The 26,253-nt window shown below is 40.7% G+C and overlaps 2 protein-coding genes and 1 long non-coding RNA gene across 3 annotated transcripts; 1 reads left to right on the top strand and 2 right to left on the bottom strand.

Annotated features, from left to right (window-relative positions):
* Positions 1–2,270: 2,270 nt before the first annotated feature.
* Positions 2,271–11,872, bottom strand: fancb (FA complementation group B). Its single transcript, XM_034575288.1, has 8 exons — positions 10,369–11,872; positions 10,129–10,284; positions 9,948–10,037; positions 8,446–8,574; positions 7,532–7,704; positions 5,801–6,213; positions 5,482–5,722; positions 2,271–3,817 (listed from the first exon to the last, which is right to left on the bottom strand). Exons 1-8 carry the CDS (start codon positions 11,269–11,271, stop codon positions 3,394–3,396), a joined length of 2,529 nt encoding a protein of 842 aa, XP_034431179.1. The 5' UTR covers positions 11,272–11,872; the 3' UTR covers positions 2,271–3,393.
* Positions 11,451–26,188, top strand: mospd2 (motile sperm domain containing 2). The gene is made up of 16 exons (XM_034575289.1): positions 11,451–11,530; positions 11,866–12,040; positions 12,140–12,197; positions 12,519–12,674; positions 13,439–13,525; positions 13,716–13,870; positions 15,136–15,196; positions 15,328–15,366; positions 15,503–15,627; positions 15,849–16,022; positions 20,110–20,228; positions 23,333–23,426; positions 24,088–24,184; positions 24,713–24,833; positions 24,945–25,047; positions 25,607–26,188. Exons 2-16 carry the CDS (start codon positions 12,008–12,010, stop codon positions 25,748–25,750), a joined length of 1,566 nt encoding a protein of 521 aa, XP_034431180.1. The 5' UTR covers positions 11,451–11,530; positions 11,866–12,007; the 3' UTR covers positions 25,751–26,188.
* Positions 14,932–15,179, bottom strand: LOC117755457. Its single transcript, XR_004612593.1, has 2 exons — positions 15,043–15,179; positions 14,932–15,008 (listed from the first exon to the last, which is right to left on the bottom strand). It is a non-coding gene; the product is annotated as an uncharacterized LOC117755457 (long non-coding RNA).
* Positions 26,189–26,253: the final 65 nt, after the last annotated feature.

A 26,253-nucleotide genomic window follows, 5' to 3' on the forward strand; every position in this document is an offset into this window, starting at 1 on the left:
TCTTCCTTCTGCTCCTTTTCATTCAGGATTTGAGATTCTGTGTTTGCTTTTAAATTGTTTGGTTTGGTCGATGAATGAAATAAACTTGTGAATAAAATAAAACTTCAGAGGGCATTTTGAAATGTAGCAGCATCTAAAAAACCACAACTCACGTGCAACCGAACCATCTCCATAACAACTGAGGGACTATCTGCTGAGGAAAGCTAGAGAAACGAAGCGAGAAGACTTTATTTTCAGCATTCACATGGTAAGAATCGGTAACCTTAGAAGCCAAGCGTATTATAGACTGTATACAAAGATGGACGACGCATCTCCACCTCCTCCTACTATCCAGAAATACTATTTAAAAGCCAAAAGACCCTAGGAAATTAACACTGGCGATGACCTCATTTGGAGCACTTCAACGATCAGAGGATCGAGCCACAGTATCCAGGTCGTGTCGACACATGCACTCGGACATTGTGCGTTTACGTTGTCTGTCAGGATGCTTCACACTGTTTTCATAGTATCAAATAATTAAATAGAAACCTATCGGAAACAGTGTGATAAGAACTGCATAAAACGACAGAAACCGTCTTTGAGAAATTATATTTGTAATGTACTTTGACTTTTTAGTTTGGCCCATGTCCCATCCACCAGCGTGGAGGAGGCAGGTTTAAGACTATAATGCAGCCAGTCACTAGGGGATGATTGAGCTGCTTTGGCTTTACTTTATATACGTCTTTACATAAAGTCTATAAAGATATATAATCGTGTGTGTATCGTGTGTGTACTGTTCACTGTAGCGTAGTATTACACATCAGGCCTTAACAAAATTATGTTGCTATGTGATGACCAAAAGGCAGAAACTAGATTCAATAATTTAAATTAGGGTACGATTTGATTTCCATGTAACTAGTGAGGATTTTCTCACCACAGTGTTGCATCATGGGAGCTCTCCGCATATAGAATTATGTTTACAGTTGTACAATATGAAGTCTGCACACTGTGCATTATGTTGTAGATATAATCAATGTCCTGCTGCTCTGCTCGGTTTGACTCACTGACTTCCAGGGTCCAGAGGAGAGGAAGCCCACTGACCCCAAATCAATAACAGTCAACTGCCGGCTGCGACCAGAGCAGCGCTCATAATACCTCATCAATACAAACATGGCTTAGCTGCAGCAGCCACCTTAATGGATCACCTAACTCCTTATTAGTGAAGGGCTGGGATTCAACTGTAAACAAAAGGGCCAAACAATTTAGACTACAACAACATTTTACTAAATTATTTTGAATATATAAATAAATAACTTTTTGGTGAAATGTTTATTTAATAATAATACTTACAAACAAGGCAATAAAACAATTACAACTTTTTATCATCAGTTCATCAAGTTGTTATCTCGAATATTATCCAAAGCTTTTCAATGAATATAAAATATCTATATGGTCAATAATTGAGGACTGGGACTTAAATCATTTTATCATTGCTGTAAATCTCAGGTCTGAGCATCCATTTCCACCAGGAACAGCAAAACAAAAGGATGGGAAATTAATCTAAACAAAAATGTAATATTTATGGAAGGTCATATATACAATGAAATAATAAAACATTGAGATTAATCCAATTTTGGAAGCTACCTACATGAGCAATTTCAGCTTTCTTTTATTATTATGTTTTCTCATATTTTACTTGCTATGACCTGAAAATAATTATTTTCATGGGCTTCCAAACAAAAGTGAGAGTTGACGACTGGCCTCAACAAACGTGTATAAAAATGGCAGAAATCTACACAATGTGAATTTACCTGTGACTCATTAAAAGGCTGCATGAGGTGTAGTTTTCTCCATGTCTGAGAAGTTTTCTAACATTATCAGTCTGCCACATCTTCATTCCCCATTAAGATGAGTGGACTTCAGCGGAGAAACCCTGCAGCCTACCTCCAACACTCAGAGTTAATAGAACTTCACAGGCAGTAACAGAGGACAAAACCTATATTTTACTGTGTGCAGCAGTCTGGGGTTCTCAGACAACACCAATACAGATGAGTTTTTTCCTTTTTGCGTGTGATCCACTTCGCCACTGGCCATTTACTGGTGTTATTTACTGTAGAGGATTCACAATTCTTCTTTGTCGCCCACAGTGACAGAGGTGTGTGAGTGAGGAGGTTTTTTTTATCTGTGTGAGAGGCTGTAAAGGAGGAAAAAAGGTGTTTATGTGTGAATTGAGCTTGAATGGTGGCTGGAGTCGAGTTGTCTGAACAGAACAGCAAAAGCTAACTGAGCTGCAAAGAGGAGATTTATTTTCATCCGAACAAAACAGAAAATATTTATTTATTTTACAGTGTTTCAGCAGAATATATATCATAAAAACGTGTAGGAATAACTCCAGGAAATTGAGGAATTTGAAGTAATTACGTCACATCTATGTTTAAGGGGAGTCCTGTGGCAGTGAGTTGAGTGGAAGTGGTTATGTGCACTGAAGCAAAGATATTAAAAGGTGTAAAAGAGTGGGAGTGGATCTCTCCCCAGAATGAGTGAGTAATACACACACGCACACACACACACAAACAAACAAACACACACAAACACAGTAGGAACAGTTCCTGGAACAAACAGAATGCACATTCGTTTAGCAGCCCCCTCTGGTAGACTAGAAAAAAAACTCAACCATTCAAGCAAACACTGCTGGTCAAGCTGCCACAGACGTTATGTATCCAGCAAAGGCTTTAAAGTGGGATTTGATGTTTGCGTGGATGAAAGACATTGAACAACACTGACGTCAGGAGAGAAACAGCCTCCACCGACTGTTTTCCTTTCCATCGTTTCATCGAAAAAATAGAGGCCATGAGAGGAAATACCACTTAACGCTTTTAGTAGCCTATAGCCAGTCAGGGAGAAATATATAACCCCTTTCATCTGTTGTTTTTATTCATAAGACAAATTGTTTCTCACCCACAGATGAAAGTGTCTTGTCTCCCTGTACTGAAAATCAGGGTCTGAGGGGACATGAGCAGAGGAATAAGCTGATCAGAGTTACCATTGCATCAGTATCCGATTAAAGCTGTGAAACCCAGGAGGTGATCCAATAGAAATAGGCAGGGGCTCAATTCAGCGACAGACACTCAAAAGATATGAAACCCCCCCCCGTGGGGCCGTCTGAGAGAGCAGACACACAGACACAGACACACAGACACACAGACACACACACACACACACACACACACACACACACACAGTCCAGCTCAGAGAGAAACCAGGACAGCAAGAGGGGCAGGAATTTTGTAGAGACGCATTATGTACTATTAGATATTACACTATTATTTGCTTTTTCCAACATTAAGACTAAGCTCTCCATGGGGACAGAAAATGAACAGTGGGATTGTCAACAGTGACTATGTCAGCAGAACATTAGTGGAGCAACGTCCTCTGCATTTCTAAGAGAGCGGCCAAATCCCCATCCAGCTGGACATTGAGAACGCTTCGGGTCAGCTTACGATACCGCCCCACATCCACCAGGGGGCTCAACCTCGTCCTACTCCGCTCCGCGTCCTGCTGCCATGCCTCCCTACACCTCTGCAGCCCCTCCACAGAACCGGCCTCAGGAGGGGTCTCATCATGTCCACTGCTCCTCCTCCTCCTCTTATCATCCTCCTCCTCTTTCTCGTGCAGAAGCAACGACACAGAATCTCTGAGCGACACAACCTCTTTTTCCAACGCCAAAGAAAATGTTTGAGCAGCACCCTGCCCTCTTGCACCGTGGACAGGCCGGACAGAGCAGGACGCAGGGAGGAAAGCCAGGAGAGAGTCCAGGAACTGAAGCACCTGTAACTCGCTGCAAAGGAACAGCAGAGGAAGAACGTGGATGTTATTTCATTGTAAATTTGTACAAAAGATAGTTGAAGTCTCTTTATGTCTTTAAGCATCAGCTGTTTAACATACACCGATTTTTTGATTCTCTCCTCGACAGTGAATCTCTGGTATTCAGGGGAATAACACACTGATACGCGTCCTAGTTGTCTTCAAAGCCGTGTCAACTATAAATCAAATAATATAAATGAAACAGTTCCCACTTCAGTTGGCAAAAATAAGCTTTCTTTTCTGAATTGTACAAAACTGAATTATTTAAGAGAGTCCCAGATATAACTTTCTGAACCAGTACACTGAGCAGTAATATTCAATTTTATAAGAGAGCAGCATCTAATATTTCAAATAATGCAAAAATAAAGGAAGGTCTTCATAAAAAGAGTAATTTAAAGAAATACAAATTTGATATTTAAATTATAGAACATAAAGGTCAAATTCAGACGTAATGTAAAAGGTACTACTGGGTTTTTAGCAGCTTTTTAGAAGCATCTGCAGATTCCAATACCTCAAACTAATCGGGAGACGATTCCAAAGCTCAGGGGCGACAGATTGGAAAGTATTATATCCTCAAATACTAAAACCTGTCCAAGGTTCACTTAAAAAGTCCTGGGTAGAGGACCTAAGAGCTTGGCTCATGGGGTCAGCAGAAGGTCTATGACATACTGTGGAGCCTGGCCATGAAGGGATTTATAAGTGAGCACCAACATTTTAGACTAATTCTAAAATTAACAAGCCGAGAGAGGTTGAAATAGATCTAATATGTGACCATCTGTTGGGTCGTGTTAAGAGTCTAAGTGAGCCTGATTTGTTAAGACAGGTAAAAAGAGAAGTTCAGTTGTCCAATCGTTAAAAGATAAAAGCATGTGTTACTAAACTCTATGTGATTATGTGTTTGTTATGTGTCATGAGGTGAAATAAATATGATAGAGTCAGCGTTCTTATGTAAGCATCAAAAGATGAGAGAGACTGGACCAAGACGATGACGTTAGCAGCACTGCAGAGCATTTTTTCTGTGTGGGGCCTAATGCCCATGCACATACACACACGTCAGCTAATGGAATTCATATTCGTACCGGGGGTTTTACACTATTTCATGTTGCTGCAATGCACTAACAAGTGGAGCAAAGAGTCACCAAAGTATCAGTATTTTTAGTGTCTGAACCTAAAGGATACAATGCATTAAGGTAAGTATCACTAAAATGGTTGAATGGTTTGTATTTACATAGTGCTTTTCTAGACTTCTCTAGCCTCACACAAACAATCATACAGTGCATCTATTAGCAGCACTTTTTTTTCTATGAGGGGCAATTCGGGGTTCAGCATCTTGCCCAAGGACACTTCGGCATGCAGTTGGGGAAGACTGGAATCAAACTGCCGACCTTCTGGTTGGAGGACGACCGCTCTACCCCTCAGCCACAGCTGCCCCACTACACATAAACAGAAACTTTCTTTGCTTGCAATATAACGTCATAGGCCACCTTCACCTTTGAGATAAAAAATACATTATTTTGCTTCATGAACTGATAACACGATTGTGGACGAATCTCCTATCAAAACCACCAGGACCTGCAGCTCTGAGGTCAGTAATAAAGCCATCCATCTGTCTGTTATCTGTAAATAAAAATGATTTACCTGGAGTGGACAGAGAGTTCCCCCTGAAAAGGGGTTATCTGGCACCAGCGCAGCAGCATGAGAGCAGATGGTCCCGAAGAATTGATCAGCAGATACTGAGGGCTCACTTCTATCCTCTCACAACCCACTCTTCTCTGAATCCAGCCGTCTATATCACCTAAGCTGTGTTCGGGAGAGTCTATGTGGAAGACCCAGCGATCCAGCACAGTCAACAAACTCAGCAAGTCCTCTTTAACCTCATCTGGGCAAGAAAAGAACACAATAATGAACATCTACTTGTAAATTTTAAAATCTCAACTCAAGGTGTTTGTGATTTTACCTGTTTTGAGTTTGGGGTTTTTGAGCAGTGGGGTTTGAAAATCCCCGTGGATTTCTAGAGAAACTTGACCGCAGTGCAGGACAAGCGGCGTTGGGCTGCTCAGGAAAGAAAAAGCATCTTGTCTCTGGACGTAATGGAGCATGACATGGCACTTGACACAGCCAGAGTTCAACAGAGGAATAAGCCTGGTCACAGCAGTCACAGCCATTCTGCATGTGTTGAGATCATTGGGTGTGCTGGCGTTGTGCTGCTTGCTTCTTTTGGCTGCGGGCTCCGGTGGCGTGGAGGCAGAGGAGGAGGGTGATGGGCAAGGTGTGGGGAGCCATAACACTTGGCTCTGGGTCTGGATGACTGCAGGCGTTGAGCCCTGGCCCGTCTCTGTCAGGATGGATAAGCTCACACTGGCCACTGGTCTGGAACAAAAATAACACATCACTAACGATCAGATATCACACGGACAGCCGGTAATCAGACTGCAAATCAGATACGAAACCACAGACCGAGTGTGTGTGTGTGTGTGTGTGTGTCAGTGTGTGTAAACTAATTAACAACACCAATATCCCTGAGTGCTCAAATCACACCCGCTGTACAAGTGCACCAATCAAAACAGCAATACACAGGCTCTGGAGGCAGCCATGCCAGAAGTCGTTTTCCTCCACTTGTTGTTAAAAACAGTAACAGGTGGATGGAGGAATCCGATAGTCTTGTTCCCACAAATGGAGCTTGGAGAGTCATCAAAGACTTGCTTGTTGCCATGGTGACCACCTATCGGCCGTGCATCTGGCTTGTGGAATTCATACAAAGTTCGGGGCAAAGCAAGGAGAGGAAAAGACATCCTCAGTTCATGCTATTTTTGTCTTTACAATCTGGCTTCATTGACTACATTTACATCGACACCACTATTCCGATATTAACCCGATTGAGATAATAGCCTGAATAAGACACATGCCATGGTACCAGCATTTTCTGATCACGTTAACCTGAATAAGGTGATACTGGGACGACACATGCCCTTGGTGCAAACAAGATGGAAAAATAAAAAGCAGCTTTTGCAAAAGTAGAACGAAAACACCAAAATGATTTCCGGTAGAACGGTACTTCAAACTATTTCAGGTTCGGGTTTTAACGTTGAACATGATGTCGTAGTGAACGCAGTGACTGTACACTGTAACATGTAAACGTGTACATGAAGGGAATGTTCTATTAGCAACTCATGTGAACATCATAATCGAAATAAAGTCTTATTGTGAATGAGGTCAATAGTTTGCATGTAAGTGCCCATGTAAATGTAGTCTGTGATTCCAAAATAAAAAATAAAAAAACGAAGTTCTGGAGAGACAAATATTTGACCTCACAGATTTTAATTTACTCAACATGATCTTGCGACACAATTTTAATCTGCCGATTCTAATTAGGCAGCAGTGATACGGTCTGACAGCTGGTCAGCAGAACTTCACCCTTGACTAGAACTGTACATGCCGTGCCATATTAATATCGTCTGTATCTTCGACTTGCACAGTTGGATCCACTTAAACCAGATGAACTCATTATCCCTGACAAGACATCAAGCGGATTTGAGAAGAATCCCTGCTACGCGTTTAAATAATGTCATGTCTAAGGGGTCATATTTAAGACGGCTGATTCTTCACTCCATAAAGCTCACAATCAGTTCTGTTCCCGCAGAGAAATATACACAATTCACTTCAATTAAAAAAGGAAATGTGTGTTTACAATGCGCTGTCCATCGTCAGTATCACCCCCACAACTATTCGGTCCTCTGCAACGCGATGCCACAGCTTGTCAACGTGAGGTTCAGGAGACACTGCCGGCATGTCCTGCATCTTGTCATCCGAGGCCTCATCCTTTGACTCATCATCAGAGTCCCACAGAGCGACGAGACCTTCCTGGACAGAGGGTCAAAGAGACTGTGATCAGCGATGACAAGTGTGTGACAGCACCGACAGTAGTGGTTTATGTCCGACATGTTAATTTGAACAACAGTTCATTAGGGAAAAATTGTAGTGAACTTTTAAAATGCTAATAAATAACAGTGTTGCACTGAGACAGTCTCTGGGAATAGTATATAATTAGTATGCCTGCTGTGGGTGTTTGTTAGATCAAGAAATAAAGTCTTTCAGGGTAAGGCTCCAGACTTTATCAGAAAGCAGCAACATTTTAGAGAACATCTAAATCATGAAATGTCAGAGTGAGCAACAGAGTAGAAGACAAGGAGACATTTGTGCCATTTGTTTTCTCTGCCAACATTTAGGTCTTACTTCCTCTGTGACTGTGGCAGCATTAGCAACACGGGGCTGGGCCTCATGTGATGTGCCATTTCAAATATGACAACTTATCAAAATAAGTGAGCTGGAGCCAAACCCAGCCAACTGTTGATGTGGTGCTGTTAACAATAAATGACCTCATTGCTTTCAGGACATATATGGTGTATATCCTTAAATTATAAATCGTATATGATCACACATTTTGAAGGTGTGAATTGAATTTGAATGCATTTCATTGTCAGTATTACAGGGAAAGTAAAATGCCCTGCTGTCAAGAGTTGCTGGTTTGATTCTCATTAACGATACCACCCAGGTCCCTAAAAACACAGCGAACTACAATGCAACACAACACACACTCAGTACCTGCTCAGGTTGTGAGAGAACCGCTTCTCTTCCTGACACTGCGTCAGCCAGGGCTTGAACTGCCTGATGTACAACTCTGTCCTTCACTCTCACTTCTCCTTGAAGCTCCTGAAGCACGGTCAGTCCACTCTAAAGGAAAGATCCCATTTGACTGACAGTGTATTTTGGAAACTGAACATAGTCAAGATAAGTGCCTGAACTCAAGATAAGTTCATTTGAAGAGATGATCATTTGAGACAAATATCATCATCATCAGATGATTGATCATGAGGAATAGCGTGGCTGAAGCTGTAGACAAATAATACTGAAGTTCTACTGATAATAACAAGACTTGATATATACAAGACAAAAACAAGATTTAGCTATTTTTTGCTTTTTGACATTATAAATAATACAATCTGCTCATATCACCAGGATACACTTACACACAAAAGATGATTATTAGCTCCATCAAGGAGTTTATGTCATCCCTGGTTTGTTTATCTGTTATTTAGCAGCTCTAAACAAAAACTACTGAGCAGATTGTTGAGGAATTTTGGACCATCCTCCCACATTACTGTATATGCCACTATATATTATGTATATTGTATATTACATTATATCTGTACAGGAGAATTGTGCCTGTCTAATTCCACAGATACTCCCTTCTCTCTAGATAGATAAAGGGCAAACCAACAGTACATTGTAGTGTCTACGTTGAGGGACTTTCATATCTAACTCAGATGCTCCAGACAGAGAGGCACCAACTTCAACCCTCACCAACTTGAACTCTTTTGCGTATTTCACCAGTGGCATGACGTAAGGACACAATGTGATTTAGGAATGCATATTTAGACTTAACTATCCAATAGAATGCGAACACCTACATGTAACATAGAGAGTGACAGCAATTCTAGCCATTCATGGATGTGCTGTTAGATTGGGTGATGCAAGTAGAGGAAGATATACTGGGATGCTGTGGAGGACATCTTCAGATTTGGGGGTGACAATTGCGCATGTTACTCTGTTGACGTTTGTATACTGTTTCACCTTCTGGTCTCCTTGATGCATCAAGTCTACATTAAAACTGTCTGCATAAGATATCAGCTGCTGCCTGAGTTCTCCTTTCACCAGCTTCCAGAAAAGTTCCATAACACAGATTACCACTAAACTTGGTTGAAGGATGTAGTATGGGTCAGGGAAGAAGGTTAGGAACAAATTTACTTTTGGTGTGGATCCAGACCGGGGGGGCTGATTCAGGAGGGTTTTTTCTAACTTTCTTTAACATTGCGCAGGATGGGGCATTCTTCGATATTTTTATCAATTTCTCAAAGAATAATTCATGGATCCTGTTGTAAAATATCAAGCATATTTTGGGGAGTGATATCTATGAGTGTAATAATTTGGTGCAGCTTGATTGTATTTAAGGGGGCTGTTGGGACTTGGCGGAGGTATGGGCTAGTCCCATTCTAGTTCTAATAGTGAATTAAAGACTAATGCAGTGATGGTACATAAATGTTTACCTGTAGTCTGGACTCCAAGGCTTGAAGAGTAAGAAGGTTGTTCTCTGGTGGAGGAGAAGATTGCTTTGGACCATCAGTGTCCTGTCCGTGCTGAAAACAAGTATTAATGAGTCATCCTGATCATATTCATTTCATCAAGGGAAAACCTATGAAACAGCATATTGTAAAAGGTGTGTCTTACAGAATATGAAATACCACAGAGGTCCGTGATGAGGAAATTTTCTAGCGGCTGCCCTGTTACACTCTCATCCTTAAAAACCAAGAGGATCTGGTCTGTTCCACATCCCAAGAAGTCATCCACATGGACGGAGCTGACACCTGACCAGTGGGAGGCTATCTGGAGGAGAGAGGTTAACAAAGTAGCTTGGAAAACTTGTAATCTTAGCAAACACAAATACTCAATAAAATTGTGTTTACATACCTGAAGTGTTTCCTTCCATAGAGCACAAACACGCCCCTGGTGAAAGGATATGATAAACAGGCAGCCATTCCTTCCACAGTTGACCAACTGAATGTCTTCGGGCTGCTGGAAGGGGAGCGGACACGTGTCTTTTACAACCCCACTCTGGAAATAAACGAGCTGCTGGTGAGAAGTCGCTGCAACCACAGTAGATTTCAGGGCCCCGTCCACCTTCTCGGCCGAGAGCACCAAGATGCAGCGTGTGATGCCAATGTAGGGGTGAGGTAAAATCATAGAGCCATCGAAAGCCTGTCCAGTCTGAGGGAAATAACCCAGGGTTCGGCCTGAGGGCTGATCGCACTCATTTTGCAGCCCAAGAACAAATACCTGACCTCTGAGGAGGGGGAGTTCCCCAAAAACACTGTGGGACATCTGCAGGGGAATCTGCCTCACCTCTCCTGCCTGCGGAGACGTATAGAAGACATGACCAGCGTGGCTCCACAACACTGTGGGGCCCTGGAGGATGGACACAGCCCCCTTAATTTGATAAGGAAGCTTAAACTCAAAGCATGACTCCAGTCTGTGTGAGCCACACAGTGTTAGCAGACTATACAGGAAGCCATCTCCTCTCTCAGCCCTCTGGACCACTACTACACAAGGTGTGGTTATTCTCCTCTGGAGGTCTAAGGCACATTTACAGGCTACGATGTCCACTTGGGCGGATGTTTTCCTGCTGATGACAGCTGCTCCATCCTTCAGGAACGTGTTGCTCCCCCGATCATATGACAGGCAGCGGGATATTAACTCACTTTTCCCACCACTGCTTTTACCTGAAGCTCGCTTGTGATCAAATAAGATGATCTTCCCACAGAGGGAAACTAAACGGGGATTTCTATACAGCTTTTCAACGCGTTGTGTCTCCATAACGCAACAGAATTGCACATGGTCGCTTAAAAGTCCGCTGCTTCCGCCCTGCCGGCTTGAGTTAACGTTATTCTGGAGTTGGGAAACATCGCTGTCACCGCGGAGGACAGTGGGACTACTGGTCGCAGAATGTACCTGCGAGTGAGGAAACTTCCGCCGCGTCTCCTCGTGTTGATAGTTTGTTTACATCCAGCCGCGCGCCAACTGGGATTCAACGCTTCCTGTCAGGTGCATTGTGGGTAAGAGCCGGCAAACAGAAGTGAGTTGATGACATCAAAACGCAGCTTGTAGCCTGTCAGCTCTGTATTTAATAAACTTAGCCTGTCAGCTCTGTATTTAATAAACTTAGCATGTCAGCTCTGTATTTAATAAACTTAGCCTGTCAGCTCTGTATTTAATAAACTTAGCATGTCAGCTCTGTATTTAATAAACTTAACATGTCAGCTCTGTATTTAAACTTAGCCTGTTAGCTCTGTATTTAATAAACTTAGCCTGTTAGCTCTGTATTTAAAACGACAGCGTGACGGTGATTGGATTTGAACTTATCGTGAACGTCGCCCTCCCACCGTTCGGACTTTGCTTTCCACGTCACAGAGCAGAGGCGTGGCTACAGCCGGAGCCAAAATGGCTACCGCGGGGTGTCGGTTTCACAATTCGCACTGATTCATCCTAGCTAAACTCGCTAGCTCTACCGGCGGAAGCAGCAGCAGCAGCAGAGAGCGACTGACTGTTGAATATGGCTGAACTTGAGCAGCACGAAGGAGCGCAGGTACCGTCCCACACCGACAGAACAGAGCTGCATTTATTTGACCGCTTTTACAAGTTATCATATTAAAAGCTAAATACGTGTCTGACTCTGTTTTGACAGGACCTCGAAAAGAAGATTGAGGAGACGAGGCTGAGATTCAACAACGAGTTCGTCCAAGGTTGCACAAGTTATTGGCTTTAGTTACAAATTAACTTTCACTTCGTCAAGTTGCCTGGTTGTTGTCATTAGCATACGTTCATTTCTTGTCGCTTAGCTGACTGCTGCTTAGTGTTGTGTTGACCTACATGCTCTGAGCCCAGCTAAGCTCCAACCGTTAACTAGCTAATAGTAGCCACGTTTTGTCACATAAAGTGCCCTGGGGCTGACACTTTACGGCCTGCGGCTGGTTCACAGCACTGTACAAACAACAACTCAGCCCTTTTGTGTTTGAGCATCATGTGACTCCGCCTTGTTGTGGTTGTACCTGTTGTGTTTCCAGATTCAACAGAAAAATATGACTCCAGAGACGTGGAGAGGCTTCAGGCAGACGATGCTCTGGTGGAGGGTTACCTCACCTGGAGGGTTTATGTTGTTGACGATGCCTTGAAAATGATCGATGATAGTTTCCAGTGGAGAAAAGAATTTGGTGTGAATGGTAAGAAGTTTGACACAGGACGTGCACGGTTTCACATCATCTTTCGTGTCAATACAGTATCTGTCAAGCATTATCTTCGTGCTCCTTTTCCCTTTTTGCAAAAGCAGTTTTTATTAAACATAAAAGCTCACAGTTGTCAGCGGAAATATTAAATCTCTCGGAAAAATAGTCCAAAATAAAAAAGTAGTGTTTGGTGAATTGTGAACTTGACAACTTAAATACCAACTTTCAGTACTTTCAAACACTTTAATCCTGGTGCTACAGACACAATTTACTTTAAAGTGTAATATCCAGCCAGAGTCAAAAGCAGAGATGTTGACATTGCCATATTTAGTTTGCAAGCTTGGGACACACACATCAACTGTTGTGCCGCTCCGGGATGAGCCCACACAGAGTGTCATTGTGTGTCACACACCCATATATCTCCATGCATAGGCTACCACTGAGAACAATCCCCACTCTTTCTGAGTTGTTGGTTTTAGTCTGTCTTTAATCCAGCAAATTTAATTTGTGCAACAGTTATTTGCAGGAAACTTGATTTATTCAAGTCCAAGAGTGCGCTGGTGCTTTCGTTGAACTACACATTCAACCTGGGCCCCTTTTGTTAATCAGTTGATTCTCGTATCTTTGTTAATTATTAATACAATTGCGGTGGGGGGGGGGGGGGGTGTGGAGGATTTTCTATTCAGCTGTATTTTTTGAATGCTTTAAATGAGAACAAACACCAGTTAACAGTGTGATGTGTGTGTACCTGCATGTTTCAGATCTCACTGAGAGCAGCATTCCCAGGTGGATGTTTGAGACTGGTGCTGTCTACCTCCACGGCTATGACAAAGAAGGCAACAAGCTCTGTATGTACATACTTTATCAAAGACCTATTTAAACTGTACTGATATGGACCTAGTAAATACTCATTTTCAACACTTTGATAGGTTATCTGGTCCACTAAATGTGCTTAAACACTACTACACAAATCCAAAATTACTCAGAATAAGATTAAAAAAAAGTGTATAATTCAGAAATCTTTTTTCCTGTGTTTAGTCTGGTTCAAAGTAAAGCTTCACTCCAAGGATACAAAAACAATTGTGGACAAGAAGAAGTATGTTGCCTTCTGGCTGGAGCGGTATGCAAAGAAAGAACCTGGGATGCCGCTTACTGTTGTGTTTGACATGGCAGAGTCCGGCCTCAGCAATATAGTAAGTCCATGATGATGATATTGTTCCAGAAAATTATTTTCAGAATTATATTTTTAACTGATTTGTTATTCTTTGATGAAAAATACTTTAGCTTGATCTGATATTTAACATCCAGGGTTTCAAAACAATTTTTCCTTTTTATTTCCTTGTCATAAGATATACTTTTCTCTTATTTATCTTTGCGGTGATAGAGGTGCTGTTGCGTGTCCTCATATTTCTTGCAGTTTTAGCCGTGGTCTTGTAGGGACCGATGCACTTCAATGGCGTTATACTTTAGAGATTAAAGTAACCTTTAAATCCTGTTGGTCAATTCGAGTGGATTGCCTAATCCGCAGACTCACCGTGTCACAGGCGTTAGCTTCTTGACGGAGCTCCCTGTTAGCGACTGTATTTCTTAGGCTAGGCTCTAGGCTAGAAATGGCTCAATTAAATACAAATAAATCAAAGTTGGGGGCAATGAAGAGCCATGCAAACCAAATATGAAAAGAGTAGATTAGAAGATGAGTTTGGAAATCATCTTTTATTGGGGTTTGTTGAACCACAGAACGAGTTGCAGCCCATGAGTAGCCAGTATGATCTCATTAAGGCTCAGGAGTGAGGCTCCTGCATAGCAATGAGGCTTCTAGTCAATTATGGAGCCCAGTCATGGTATAAGGGTTGTATCTTTTGACACATGGGCTGTTTGTCTGATGATTGTAATCAACATAAAAACACAACATAGAAATGTATCTGATTCATCTTTAAAACATGACAGAACCTTTTACCTTGATAAGCATTTTCTAATCTAAATGGGATTTATTATATGAATTGTATCTCTCAGCCATGATTAGATTTTCTAACATTATGTGGCCTTTAGATTTAATTATCTGTTTGATCAGAGGCACATTGTTATTAAAGTGGAAAACATGCATCTTATTATAAGCCATTTACTGTGAACTCTCCTTTGGAAGAAAAATGGTTTGTAAGTAGATTGTCTCTTTGAAATAATCAGAGTTGTAAGATATAGTTAGTGAAATCACATGGTGACATATTACAGCAAGTCATATGATGATCTGTTTTTGAAAAAGTTAATATCTAAAAAGAAATATTAAGTAAAAAAAATTAGCGCTTCTAACGAATTATCATTTTATGTGTGTCCCTTCAGATTTGGACGTGTTTAAGATTAAACAAACGTTCTCGCTGTTGAGAATCATAAAGCATCTTTCATAGATTTCTGTTTTGTTTCGATTTTTATATCACTGTTTTTCCCCCACTTTGTTTTTCAGGACATGGAGTTTGTGAAGTACATTATAAATTGCTTCAAAGTTTATTATCCAAAGTTTCTGTGTAAGTAAGTTATAAAAGCAAAATGAATATGTATCCAGATGGAAATATGTTTCATTCACTTATTAATAGTGATTTTCATTTATTTTTAAGTCATACAATTTATATGAACTTTGTTTTTGATACTATTTCAGCCAAAATGATCATTGTGGATATGCCTTGGATCATGAATGGTGAGACTGAGCCTATCTTCTCTGAATAGTCCATATGAACTTGTATATTAATATCAATAATATCATTATTGTCAATAACTTTTCTAAATACTACAAATATTCTGACATACTGAGTATTAAACGTGTCTCATTTCAGCGGCATGGAAGATTGTGAAGTCGTGGTTGGGTCCTGAGGCAATCAGCAAACTAAAGTTTGCTTCCAGATCTGATGTTCATACTTTTATAGGCCCCGAGTACCTGCCAACTCACATGGGTGGAACGGTATGTCTCTGTCTTTCTTAACTTTACAAAAAAGCCTTGTACATCGTGTTTTAATTTGTTTCTGTCACACAGTTACAAAAGATTAAGTTAGTTACACATCATCTTTTAGTGGGATCATGTTGTGATGACGACAAAGCTAATGTATAAAAAGCTATTCCTTTTAATTTAAACCGACAATGTGCACGCCTATAGTGATTCTAAATGATCTGACTACATTCCAGGACCCCTTCAAGTATAGCTACCCACCTCTTCCTGATGACGACTTCCAAACACCCATCTCTGAGAATGGACCTATTGTTAGTGAGGACGACACAGAGAGCAAAGAGGGTGAATTGGAGGTCAAAGATGCCCTTGAGTCCAGCTTCAACTCCGAGATTGCAGTCAAACCCAAAAAGGTACATTTTACATTCTTTTCATCAACTTTGTATGAACTCCTATTGTCGCCAGTCCTTCCAGAAATTAGTTAACTTTTATTAAGGGGATCTATGTTTGATCTCATTGTATATCTGGATATGACAGAGAAAGTGTTATATTTTTGAATAAAAGTAATAATTGAATGTGAATAAATATTGCTGATGTTTAAAGTGGTACGGTCAGCAGGAGCAGTGCTTCTGTTCTTGCTGCAGCTGCTCTCATGTTTAACGTAAGCTGAGAGTGATTGAGTCATGATTAAATCTGATTGTGACATCTCAGCCAGTGTCGACCACCTCTTGTCGACTTGACACACTGCTCCCAGTCAAATTAGATGCCCCACGGTCAGAGATTCCTCCTCGTTCCTCATTGCTCATTTCTTTAATTTGAGCCAGTGATTACAGCATGTAATCAGGCCGCTCTGTGGAGACAACTGTGAATTAAGTGGCAAGTAATGCCCTGAATTTGTAGACGTTAAGCTCTTGCTCATTGTCTTTGTGAAGGTGACTCCTAATGTCTTTGGCTGCAATTAAATCCTGCCAACAAATCCCATGCATCTCAGCCAGCACACTGCCCCGCTCGTCATCTCTTCGGTTCCTCGTATGATCAGCAGAGGTTGTCAAGTCTGTTTCTTAAGCTGTTCCCTGCTGGAGCTAGATTCCGGTTTCCTCCACAAATGGCATCAGTGTAGCACCGTCGCTGAGACACCCACAGGCTTCAGCTTGAATACGTCTGCAGCTCCTGTAACCTTCGTCTTAGTCTGATGACACTGAATTTCAACTACTTGCAGCAGGACTGCAGCTTATGTCACAGATTCTACTCGCTCTCCACAGGACAATCTAGCCCTCACTTCATAATCTATTTAGCTTCTTTTCTCGTGAGCAGTTTGCAAAGAAATCCTGCATGGAAATAGATGGAGGATATTAAGGGGGTCGTCTAAGGATATGCATCTTGTTCGCAACTGTTTCTTATTTTTGGTTTGTTATTTAGTATTGCAGCTTTTATTTACAGGTATTTTCTGGTTTCCCGTCACAGTCAGGGAACAGCGAATTTGGATTTAACCTGCTTTTGACGTGAGGACAATGACAAGTTTTTTTAGCCTCTTTATGCCTATAGGACACTAATTCTATCTGCTGGAGAGTTCTAGCAGTGCTGCGTTACCCTAACTTACTCCTGTGAGCCTCCTAAGCCCCAACAAACAAACAGTTCTCCTATTGTGAACCAATACCACATCGGTCATGCATAAAAGATTTATATTTACAAAGCGGAGATATGCGAATCATTGAATTGTTAGCCTCAACAATACTGTACAGGCACAACACAGAAGTTTGCTAATGCTCTTATACTGGGAAATATAAATATAAACACAGAATCTCCTCGCACTCTTTCTGGCATATGTTTCGTCAGATTGTGGTGTATACTTGCCCCGAATAACCCCAGAGAAAAGGTGCAGAGCTCTCTATTGGAGCAAATGACTAATTTCATTAATCCCTACGCTTGAGCTAAAACGATTGCTCAGAAATATTTAAGGTGAAAGAAATTACGTTTTTCTACAAACTCCCAAGTGTGAATAGTGAATTATTCAGCTATTCAAATACATTTTAATCGTTATTTGTGTGTCTTCTAATTCTTTGAGTGAAGGAAAGCTACATACTATACTACTAACTCCTTCTTTCAAGGCTTTCCTGTTATCTTATCGAATAGCCAAGGCCAAAGAGCAAGTTTATGACAAACCCATAGTTTTGTATGGCAGTTCAATATATCAGATATTAACCAAAACGAATCATGCATATCTAAACCAAACCACAATACAATAGGAGAGGTTAATATAAGAGCTTAAGAGAAATTTGTAAATCAACTGTGTCTGCTGTCTCATGAGAAGTTCATCAGGCACGAGTTATGAGTTAGACGTTTTGTCCGGTTGCCTATTGTTGTGTCACTGTATCAATATACCAGCCTGTCAACATTTCAAGCCCTGCTTCTTATCCATTTGTCTTCATGACAAGAGACTCACCACCTTCTCCACCGCCACCACCACCACCACCCATCCCGACCTGAATTCTTCTGGCTTCCAGGCAGCACTTTGCTGAAAATGTCACGGCATACAGGAAACCTAATTTTGAAATTTCTTTTTGTTTTGAAAAAAGGGTTGGAGGTGGTAAGGCACTGTAAAGTCACACCTACACATCGAGATCTGTGTCCGGAAGATTTCTGCGGACTGGAAAAGGCAGGTGTACTCGCGTGATGCAAGTTTCTGTGAGTGCACCTGCCTCACAGTCGAACCGATGTCAGCACCACCCAACTTGACATTTTCATCCCTCGACCTGTCCTGGACTCCATATTTTAAATTTTACTCCGAACTGTTTTTTGTTTTTTTTAAAAGGAAGCACAAGAATTCAGAGTTGTAATCAAGTTATGTACGCTAAATGATGGGTAGTGTACCTTTTGCACAATATCATGTAAACACTCAACCAAGTGAAACACTCCTTTTCAGTTTATTATCTTAGAGATAATAGAAAGAACCTTCTCTGCTGCCTGTTTCAATTTCATATTATTTGTATCTTTTAACCTCAGATTAGAAAAGATAATTACTGTTATATTACAGTAGACTAGGTTTGTCACCTACTGCACTAAACCAATGACTAGGTTTGTAACCTACTGCACTAAACCAACTTCTTTACTGGGAGGTAACTTTTTAACCAAAGCCCTCTGTGCCTTGTCCACTAACACAATCCTTACCAGGCCTGTGAGTCTGGAGACTGAGACCATGTATATAATCTTTGATTATGTTCTGTATAATCTATAGACACTTCTCATTGTGAGCATTTCACTAATCTTTCAGTTTTGGATGATCGAAAATCTTCAACGATTTTGTGTCTTTTGCATTTCATATCTTACACAATGTGAAGAAATCCTAGCGAAGTTCTTAATTCAATTTATGTTTTTATTGTGGTCTGTTTAATTTCAGTGGTCTGTTTTAATTTTAATTTTAGTTTGAGTATTACTACCATGAAGGTGTTTTTAATTCGTTTGTTTCTCATAATAAATTGTTTCTTTGTTAATCACTAACTTAACTTAGTATGAGAGTTTGACAAAAGTGCCAATGATTAACTTGCCAGAACAATAATTTAAATTCTCATATCTGTATGAAACTGCCTAATATTTCAAAGTTTAATTTTACATTTAAGCATGTTTTGCTTAATTTTTTTGTATTACCTAATTGTGTTAAGCTTGCTCTTTTAAAATGACAAATAAATAGAGACATTTCATCAGCAGCTGATGTCTTTATTGTGGCAGTTGCATGACAGCCAGCCATTGAATTGAGATGACATGCTTGGTTGCTTATCACAGCGAATGACACACTTCACCTCTGAGTCATGAATGTTGCCATCACACGCGGAGGCCACTCACCTTTGCCCCTGCCCTCCCTCCCTCCCTCCCTCCCTCCCATCATGTCCTCACTTTCTCATGTTTGCACAACATGTGTTGCCAGCTACACTGTGTGAAAGCATCCATTTCACCAAATTGCCTACGTCATCCATAACATCCAGCGCTGATACAGCTGTTTCCCAATTTCTGACCCCTTGTGTGGTCTTGTGGTCTGTCAGCAGATGATTTAGGTCAAAGTTAGGATGTTATGCTGAAGTGAGTGTGAGTTGTTTTATGACTTCTGTCCTAGTTGAGCTTTCATTTAAGTTTTTTTTTTTTTTGGTCAGAAGTCATGAGTTTGTGGGTTCTGCATTTTCAAATGGACACTCCCTGTGGTTCTGTGCTCACATTCGAGACGACCTGGAAGTTGGGTCAGGAGTCGTCATGTGGGTTTTTTAGAAGAAAAAAAATTGGGAAGAAAGACTCTTTTGATGACTTTAACACTGAACCTTTATTTCACATGATCCATTTATTTATCATTATAAATGACAGCCAAGGGTTTCATTAACTGATAGCTTTCTCTTCATGAAGGGCAGGGGTCAAGCTTTTCGTTTTCACGGAAAGGATCAGATAAGGGTCACATGATCACCTTATCTGAACTCTGAGTTCATTTTCTAATTAAGTGGTCTTTGTTGTTTTCAGGTGAATTTCCTGGAAGACAGTGTGAAGTCAGAGGACAGTGATAAAACAGACACGAGTGCCAGGACCAAAGGAGCCAGGAAGCCACTGACCACCTTCAAAGGCCCTTTGCTAGACGTTAGGTAGGTCAACCTGCTTCCTTCTCCACTTTGTCATCATTTATTTATGCCTGCGTTGATTTACAACTTGTCCTGGCCAACTAGTTAGAAGGGAACATTTGTCTAAGCACTCAATAATTTGAATGTTTTATAGGGGGCATATGGAAATTGTTTGTGGATGGTGTGATTTTGTATTTTGGTCTAATATGTATTGAGTTAATCTGTCCACCAATTTGCTCCACACCATCCCAACATCTACTCGATGAATTGGCACAATATTTTTTCCGGTGGGTCACAGAATGAATCTGCCTTTCGAGATCCCCGACTTTTCCTATAGTTCCAGCGTGAGGTTGACATTTGTGGTTTTGAGTGAAATGTGTCGATGGTACACCATCAAATTTAAAAAGCATTCATGTCACCTTAAGGAAGAATTGTGATCACTATGGCAATTCCACTGACTCATTATGTATTGAGATCAATGAGATCCCCATCAGCTTCACTTAACTTTGTGTTTAGAATACAGGCTGTACATAAAGATGGACGACATGTCAGCTGCCTAAAAGTGAAGCCAATGCATCTTCATTGTTCTCTGGTGGCTGGCTGCAGTGTAGGTCGTAAACCCCGCCTCCTTGTTCCTCAAAGATGGTATCTGTAATTTTAGGTAGTTCTAATCAGTGATGTATGGTCAAGTGTCATTTATCCAGTAAGGTTGGTTTTAATTAGTTGTTTGATGCTATGAAAATTGGATGAAATATCATGATTGACAGCTGAGACTGACAGAGGATTGGTCGAGCGTGTGTGTCGGCAGAACCTTCGTACCATGGCTCCACTCTGTGCTCATTACTGTGCAGACTCTCTCTAAATGAAGTCAAAAGCGAAAGATGGTGGCCTTTGATCCTGGATACTTAATTTTTGTACAATTGGAGGAAGTAGGGACGCATCAATCATTCTCATATACAGTCTGTGGTTTATTATTTGGCTTAGAGCACTGTTGTGCAGCCTCACAAAACTGTTACTCTTCGGCAGACTATATCACACACAACTTAAACAGACTTTGTCTTATTTTCCTGCATCTAACTGGGGTTGGATGTGCACATAAGTCAGATTCTTCTCACTGCAGCTAGAACTCATTTGTGTCTGCCTGTTCTCTTTGTGATGCCACAAAGCTTGTTCAGGTTCTGCACTGACACTGTTCTCCATCTGAATAAATGTACATTAAATGTACCAAATGAACTTTAAACTGAGTCTGTGTATTTAGGAGCCCTTCGCCATAAGACAAGTTTTAATTGCCTTGTACCTATTCACCACAGTGTTCCCTTCATGTATTGGCTCAAAGCCTAAAGTCCTTATTGATGTGCTTGTCCCTTTATAGCTCAATTGATCTGCTCACAGGAATTAAGGATGCTACCAATCAATTGTTCATTAAGAAGGAATGAGCCGGTTTAGTTAATTTTTAATGGGGCCACAGTAATCAGGGAGAGGGACTGGCCAATGATCAACTTCACAAGTGGTCAATTGCAAAGGAGCATAGTGATCAAAGAGGGATCTGGTTGGATCTTTGGTAAATGCTTAGTGGTACATTCACACACACACTATGATGTTCCTCCTCATTTTCATGAATACTGTCCGTTGAGTTCTGTTTTTTTTTTTCCAGAGTAACGGCTTTGATGTGAGGATTTTAACAGCTCCAGGCTGTGAATTATAGTGATAAACAGATTTAAATGAGCCTTAAATGCAATTATGTTTCTGAGCTGTGTTAGCTTTAATTCGAGGCTGGGGGCTTTAAAAGGGAGTAGGGGGCTTTGATCTTGTGTTTGCCAAAGGTTTCCAGAGCCAGAAGACTCTGAGCTCCAGCAAACGTCAGATTCTACAGCTGTTTTATTCCAGGAAGGAACACACGAGGACATGAAACAGAATAATATGTTTGTTTCGTCCATGAAATGTAGCCAAGCTACATCAATGAGAACCTTTATGTTATAATCCATCTGCCAGTTTATTCTTGGCAAAGTGAAAGTCTCCAATGTATCAAGTGTTCTGTGCTAATTAAGGCTGAATTCATTAAATCACATTTTATTTATAGCCAAATATGACTTACAAATTCATTAGAAGAAGCATCAAGTTCACAAGACAAAAACAACAACAATCGGAGAGCAAGGCAAGGTGACCAAAATGGAGAAAATATGTTTTATATTTTTTGACTTCATGATCATGCTTCCCAATTTTTGCATCAAATAGTCAGAATACCTTGAATATTGTCTGGTCATAAAGACAACATTGGCATTGGTAAACATTTCTTAATGTGGTATTTAAAGGCAAAAGTGAAATCATTAAACCGTATCTAATTTACATTAACGTGTGTCCTGTCCTGCACCTTCGCTTGATGAAAGAACCAACAAATAAACATTAACAGGGATAAGTGCACTACCATGACGAGCTAATTATCTGGCAGCTCACTAAACAGCACAAAAACCTTTCTGCTAATGTCACTTGCCAGCAACACACTGTCTACCCATAGCATGTGAACTATAGCACACGTTTCCTTATGTTTCCTCTCATTCTCCTACCAGTAACAGTTACTTCCCTCCTGTTTCACAGGCTGTGGAAGTAGTTTGAAGCCATGTAGTCAGGTGCTGTAGACAAACCTCGGAATCTGCAAACTACAGGATGTTAACTATCAAACCAGATTAACAAGTGCATCATCTATTGATTTGTTTTCGCCCCATGTGTGTCAACTAATCTGTCATTGTAAGTGTATTGATATATCAACTGAAGCCAAATGGGTATTTAGGCGGGTGCTACAATTACCTGTGTTGATTACTTGTCCTTTTTCAAAAATGTTTGCTGTGCATTCTTCTAAATGTATTCCCACAACAGGTGCTCAGAAGGACCCCACAATCCAGTTTTGTCCCCAGCACCAACAGCAGCGTAAAACCGCCATTAGATGTGTTTTGTAGATAGATTTTTTTTTTAGATCACATTTAGTACATCTAGCATCTAGAATCTCTTCTGGGGTTAATAAATAGACATTTTAAAGCACAAAATCACTGTCATTTATTCAAGATCTGCACCTCTGATTTTCACCCAGCTCCTGTTACACGCTGTGTTTTTTATATTTCCTCTCTGTGCAGCCCTGCAGAGGAGCTCAGCTTTGGTTCTGGAGAGACCGAGAAGAAATGTCTCATTATCCTGAGCAATGTGACCAAAAATCAAGTGGCCTTCAAGGTGAGTGTGAGGACACTCACATGCCTGTGTGCTAACTTGGCTGCTTGAGTTGGTGAACATGGGATGAGTTGTCAAGATGACTGCTACACACTGCTGAAATAATAGTAGTAGTACTGAGATTAGATTAATTGGTCAGTAATTTGGACATGTGATTAGTAGGTGAAAGTATTTGTTAAGAATAATTAGCAAATGTTCACTGCTGGAGGATTTGTGGGGGCTGATACCAATATGGATAACAGGGAGGAATTAAAATACAATAAAATTGGCAGTGATTCGTAGGATGTTGTTATCAAACCCTTATGACAAATATAATTGAGGCTTGATATTTTACAGTTTGTTTAATCATAAACTTAAAATAAAAACACAAATACAGCAAAATATATAGAACTTGAATTTTCGAAAATAAACATAAATGCATTGTTCATTCATTTTGTAAAATAAAAGTTTTCAATATCGGTGCATTTTGGCAAACAGTGTTATTAAACATCCGTGAAAGGTTCATCGGCCGATTTTTGTAGTAAATCAGTTGGTCTTTATTATTTATCATTATAAATAAAATATATATTGGTTCTAAGTTGCACAAAACACACATCATGAAAATGTCAACTTGAGCTGTGGCTAACACAACAAAAATATATTAATGAATCTGGTGTCTCCACAGGTACGGACCACAGCACCTGAGAAGTACAGAGTGAAGCCCAGTAGCAGCTGCTGTGAACCAGGAGCTTCCATTGAAATAGTGGTTTCCTTACATGGAGGTACTGCACTTTAGCTCTATTCACAGCAGATGTGTCCAAATGGAGAACCTTAGAATAATCAAACGGTCCAGTCTGTTTCCCTCTCAAAGTGCCAGCAGCCACTTTTCTTTAGCCTGACATACATATTTCAATAGTGATAAAATAATCATCTCCCCTGTCAGACAACAGACGGTGTTGTGTGAGTCCTGTGTGGGGACTGGAATGTCAGCTGCAGGTTATATTGTGCTACATACCTCTCAGAACAACCAGTACTGTCTTCTTAAGTGTCTAAAGAGTCTTTAGTAGCTTTTATACATTGCAGTACTGTTATGTCTAGCACTGACATTTCTAAAGAGGGTCACTCTGTCTTTGAGGCAAATCATTCACATATCTTTTTTTACTGAGTTTAAATAACAGTTTAAATTCTTCTCTCACATTTACAAAAAAAAGCCATTTCCTGTATTTTTAGGAATTTAAGAGCCACAACAATGAGCATTTTTGATCCTAATTGTTTGAGCCCTAACGTTGCCCTGAATGGTTTTTGTGCAGGATCTCAGGCTTCGCCGCAGGACCGATTTTTGGTCATGGCGGCTGAGATGGACAACGTTGGATCACAGGAACTGGCCCAGTTCTGGAAAGAAGTACCAAAAGCCAAGATCATGGAACACAGGTACACACCACACACTCTGGGTGATGGCCTCTTGTCACATAGTTCTCTTGACAGTTCTAATAGTGGACTCCTCATGGCCTCATGGCTCATTAGACTGTGTCTTTCCCTCAGATTGCGCTGCCATATTCTGGAGAGCTTCAAACCGGCAGTCAGTTTTCTGAGGGACAGTCCTGTGGATACAGGGACCAGCGGGCAACAGGAATTAGACATAATGGTGAGTTCTGTTGAAGTGACTGTGACTTATTATAATATACGTGTTAATTGACATACTTTTTAACACCTCAAAGATTTGTATAGACTCCCATCATCATCAAGAGATCAAGCATTCTGGAGGTTGAAATGCAGCAATGAAGTTGTAATTAATAGTTTTTGCATTTTCATTGCATTCTCCCAAAATAGAGAGAGCTGAGATCCTCAGTCACTACACTAACCCTGTTGTTCATGAAAAACTACTCACAGCACGTGACTCCAGATTGCTTTTCTATATATGTACAGAAATGTATGCATTTCTATGTGAACAAAATACATGTTCATATTTTTTTGTTGTACTGGTATCTAAATTTGGATAAAGCCAGACTAGCAGTTGACCCTTGCTTCCTGTTTTGATGCTAAATGCACTGTCTTGGTGTGTTAGGTGACTTACTTCCCCAGATCTTGAACTATTCCTTTTCCTGCACGTCCGTTATAGTCTACCTTGTTTCTTTGTCTTTCATTACAATGCTGTCACACTGATTAAATCGGGTGAGTGACCTTTTTTTTTTTTATCCCACCAGCTCATGCGAATGACGGCCTGCAACTCTCGGCTAGAGCAGAAGCTGAACACGTGTCTCTGGCTGCAGAAGGTTCTCACGGTGCTGGTCCTAGTCCTCGTGGCGCTGAACCTGCTCTGTCTCTACCTGCTGGGCAAGGCATCTTGATATCACCCCGGCTCCCTCCGCCTGCTTTTAGTCGACCACAGACACACAAGACAGTTCCAGCGGGGCCTCGGTCGATCGCCTGAGGGACAGTCGCCGTGCGCTCTGCCTCCCCCTCCCCGACTCCCCCCCACAGGCTGCCGTCATAGAGAGGAGGAGCGCAGACTTTAGGGACATGTGAGTCGTTATGGAGTTATTGTATGAAGAGATTGTACTTGTCGATTTACAGGCACTTGAGAGTTAACAGAGACACTTTTAACAATGGGACATCAAATCATTCGTTCATTTTTTTTAAAGAAGGATCATAAAATAAATGTGTATTTATTGCAAAAGTAACAATATTTAGAAGGAAAAAAATGAGTTATTTTTGTGATCATTATGTACAATTTTTTACATTATATGAATCTACAGAATGTAAAATAAACTCTTTTTTCAACTTACCATTCTCTTTTAAGATTATAATACTTTTCTCTTGTGCAGTCAAGTCAGGCAGAGATAAAAGAGCA

Source organism: Hippoglossus hippoglossus, chromosome 21 (assembly GCF_009819705.1).
Source record: "Hippoglossus hippoglossus isolate fHipHip1 chromosome 21, fHipHip1.pri, whole genome shotgun sequence".
Classification (NCBI taxonomy): Eukaryota; Metazoa; Chordata; class Actinopteri; order Pleuronectiformes; family Pleuronectidae; genus Hippoglossus; species Hippoglossus hippoglossus.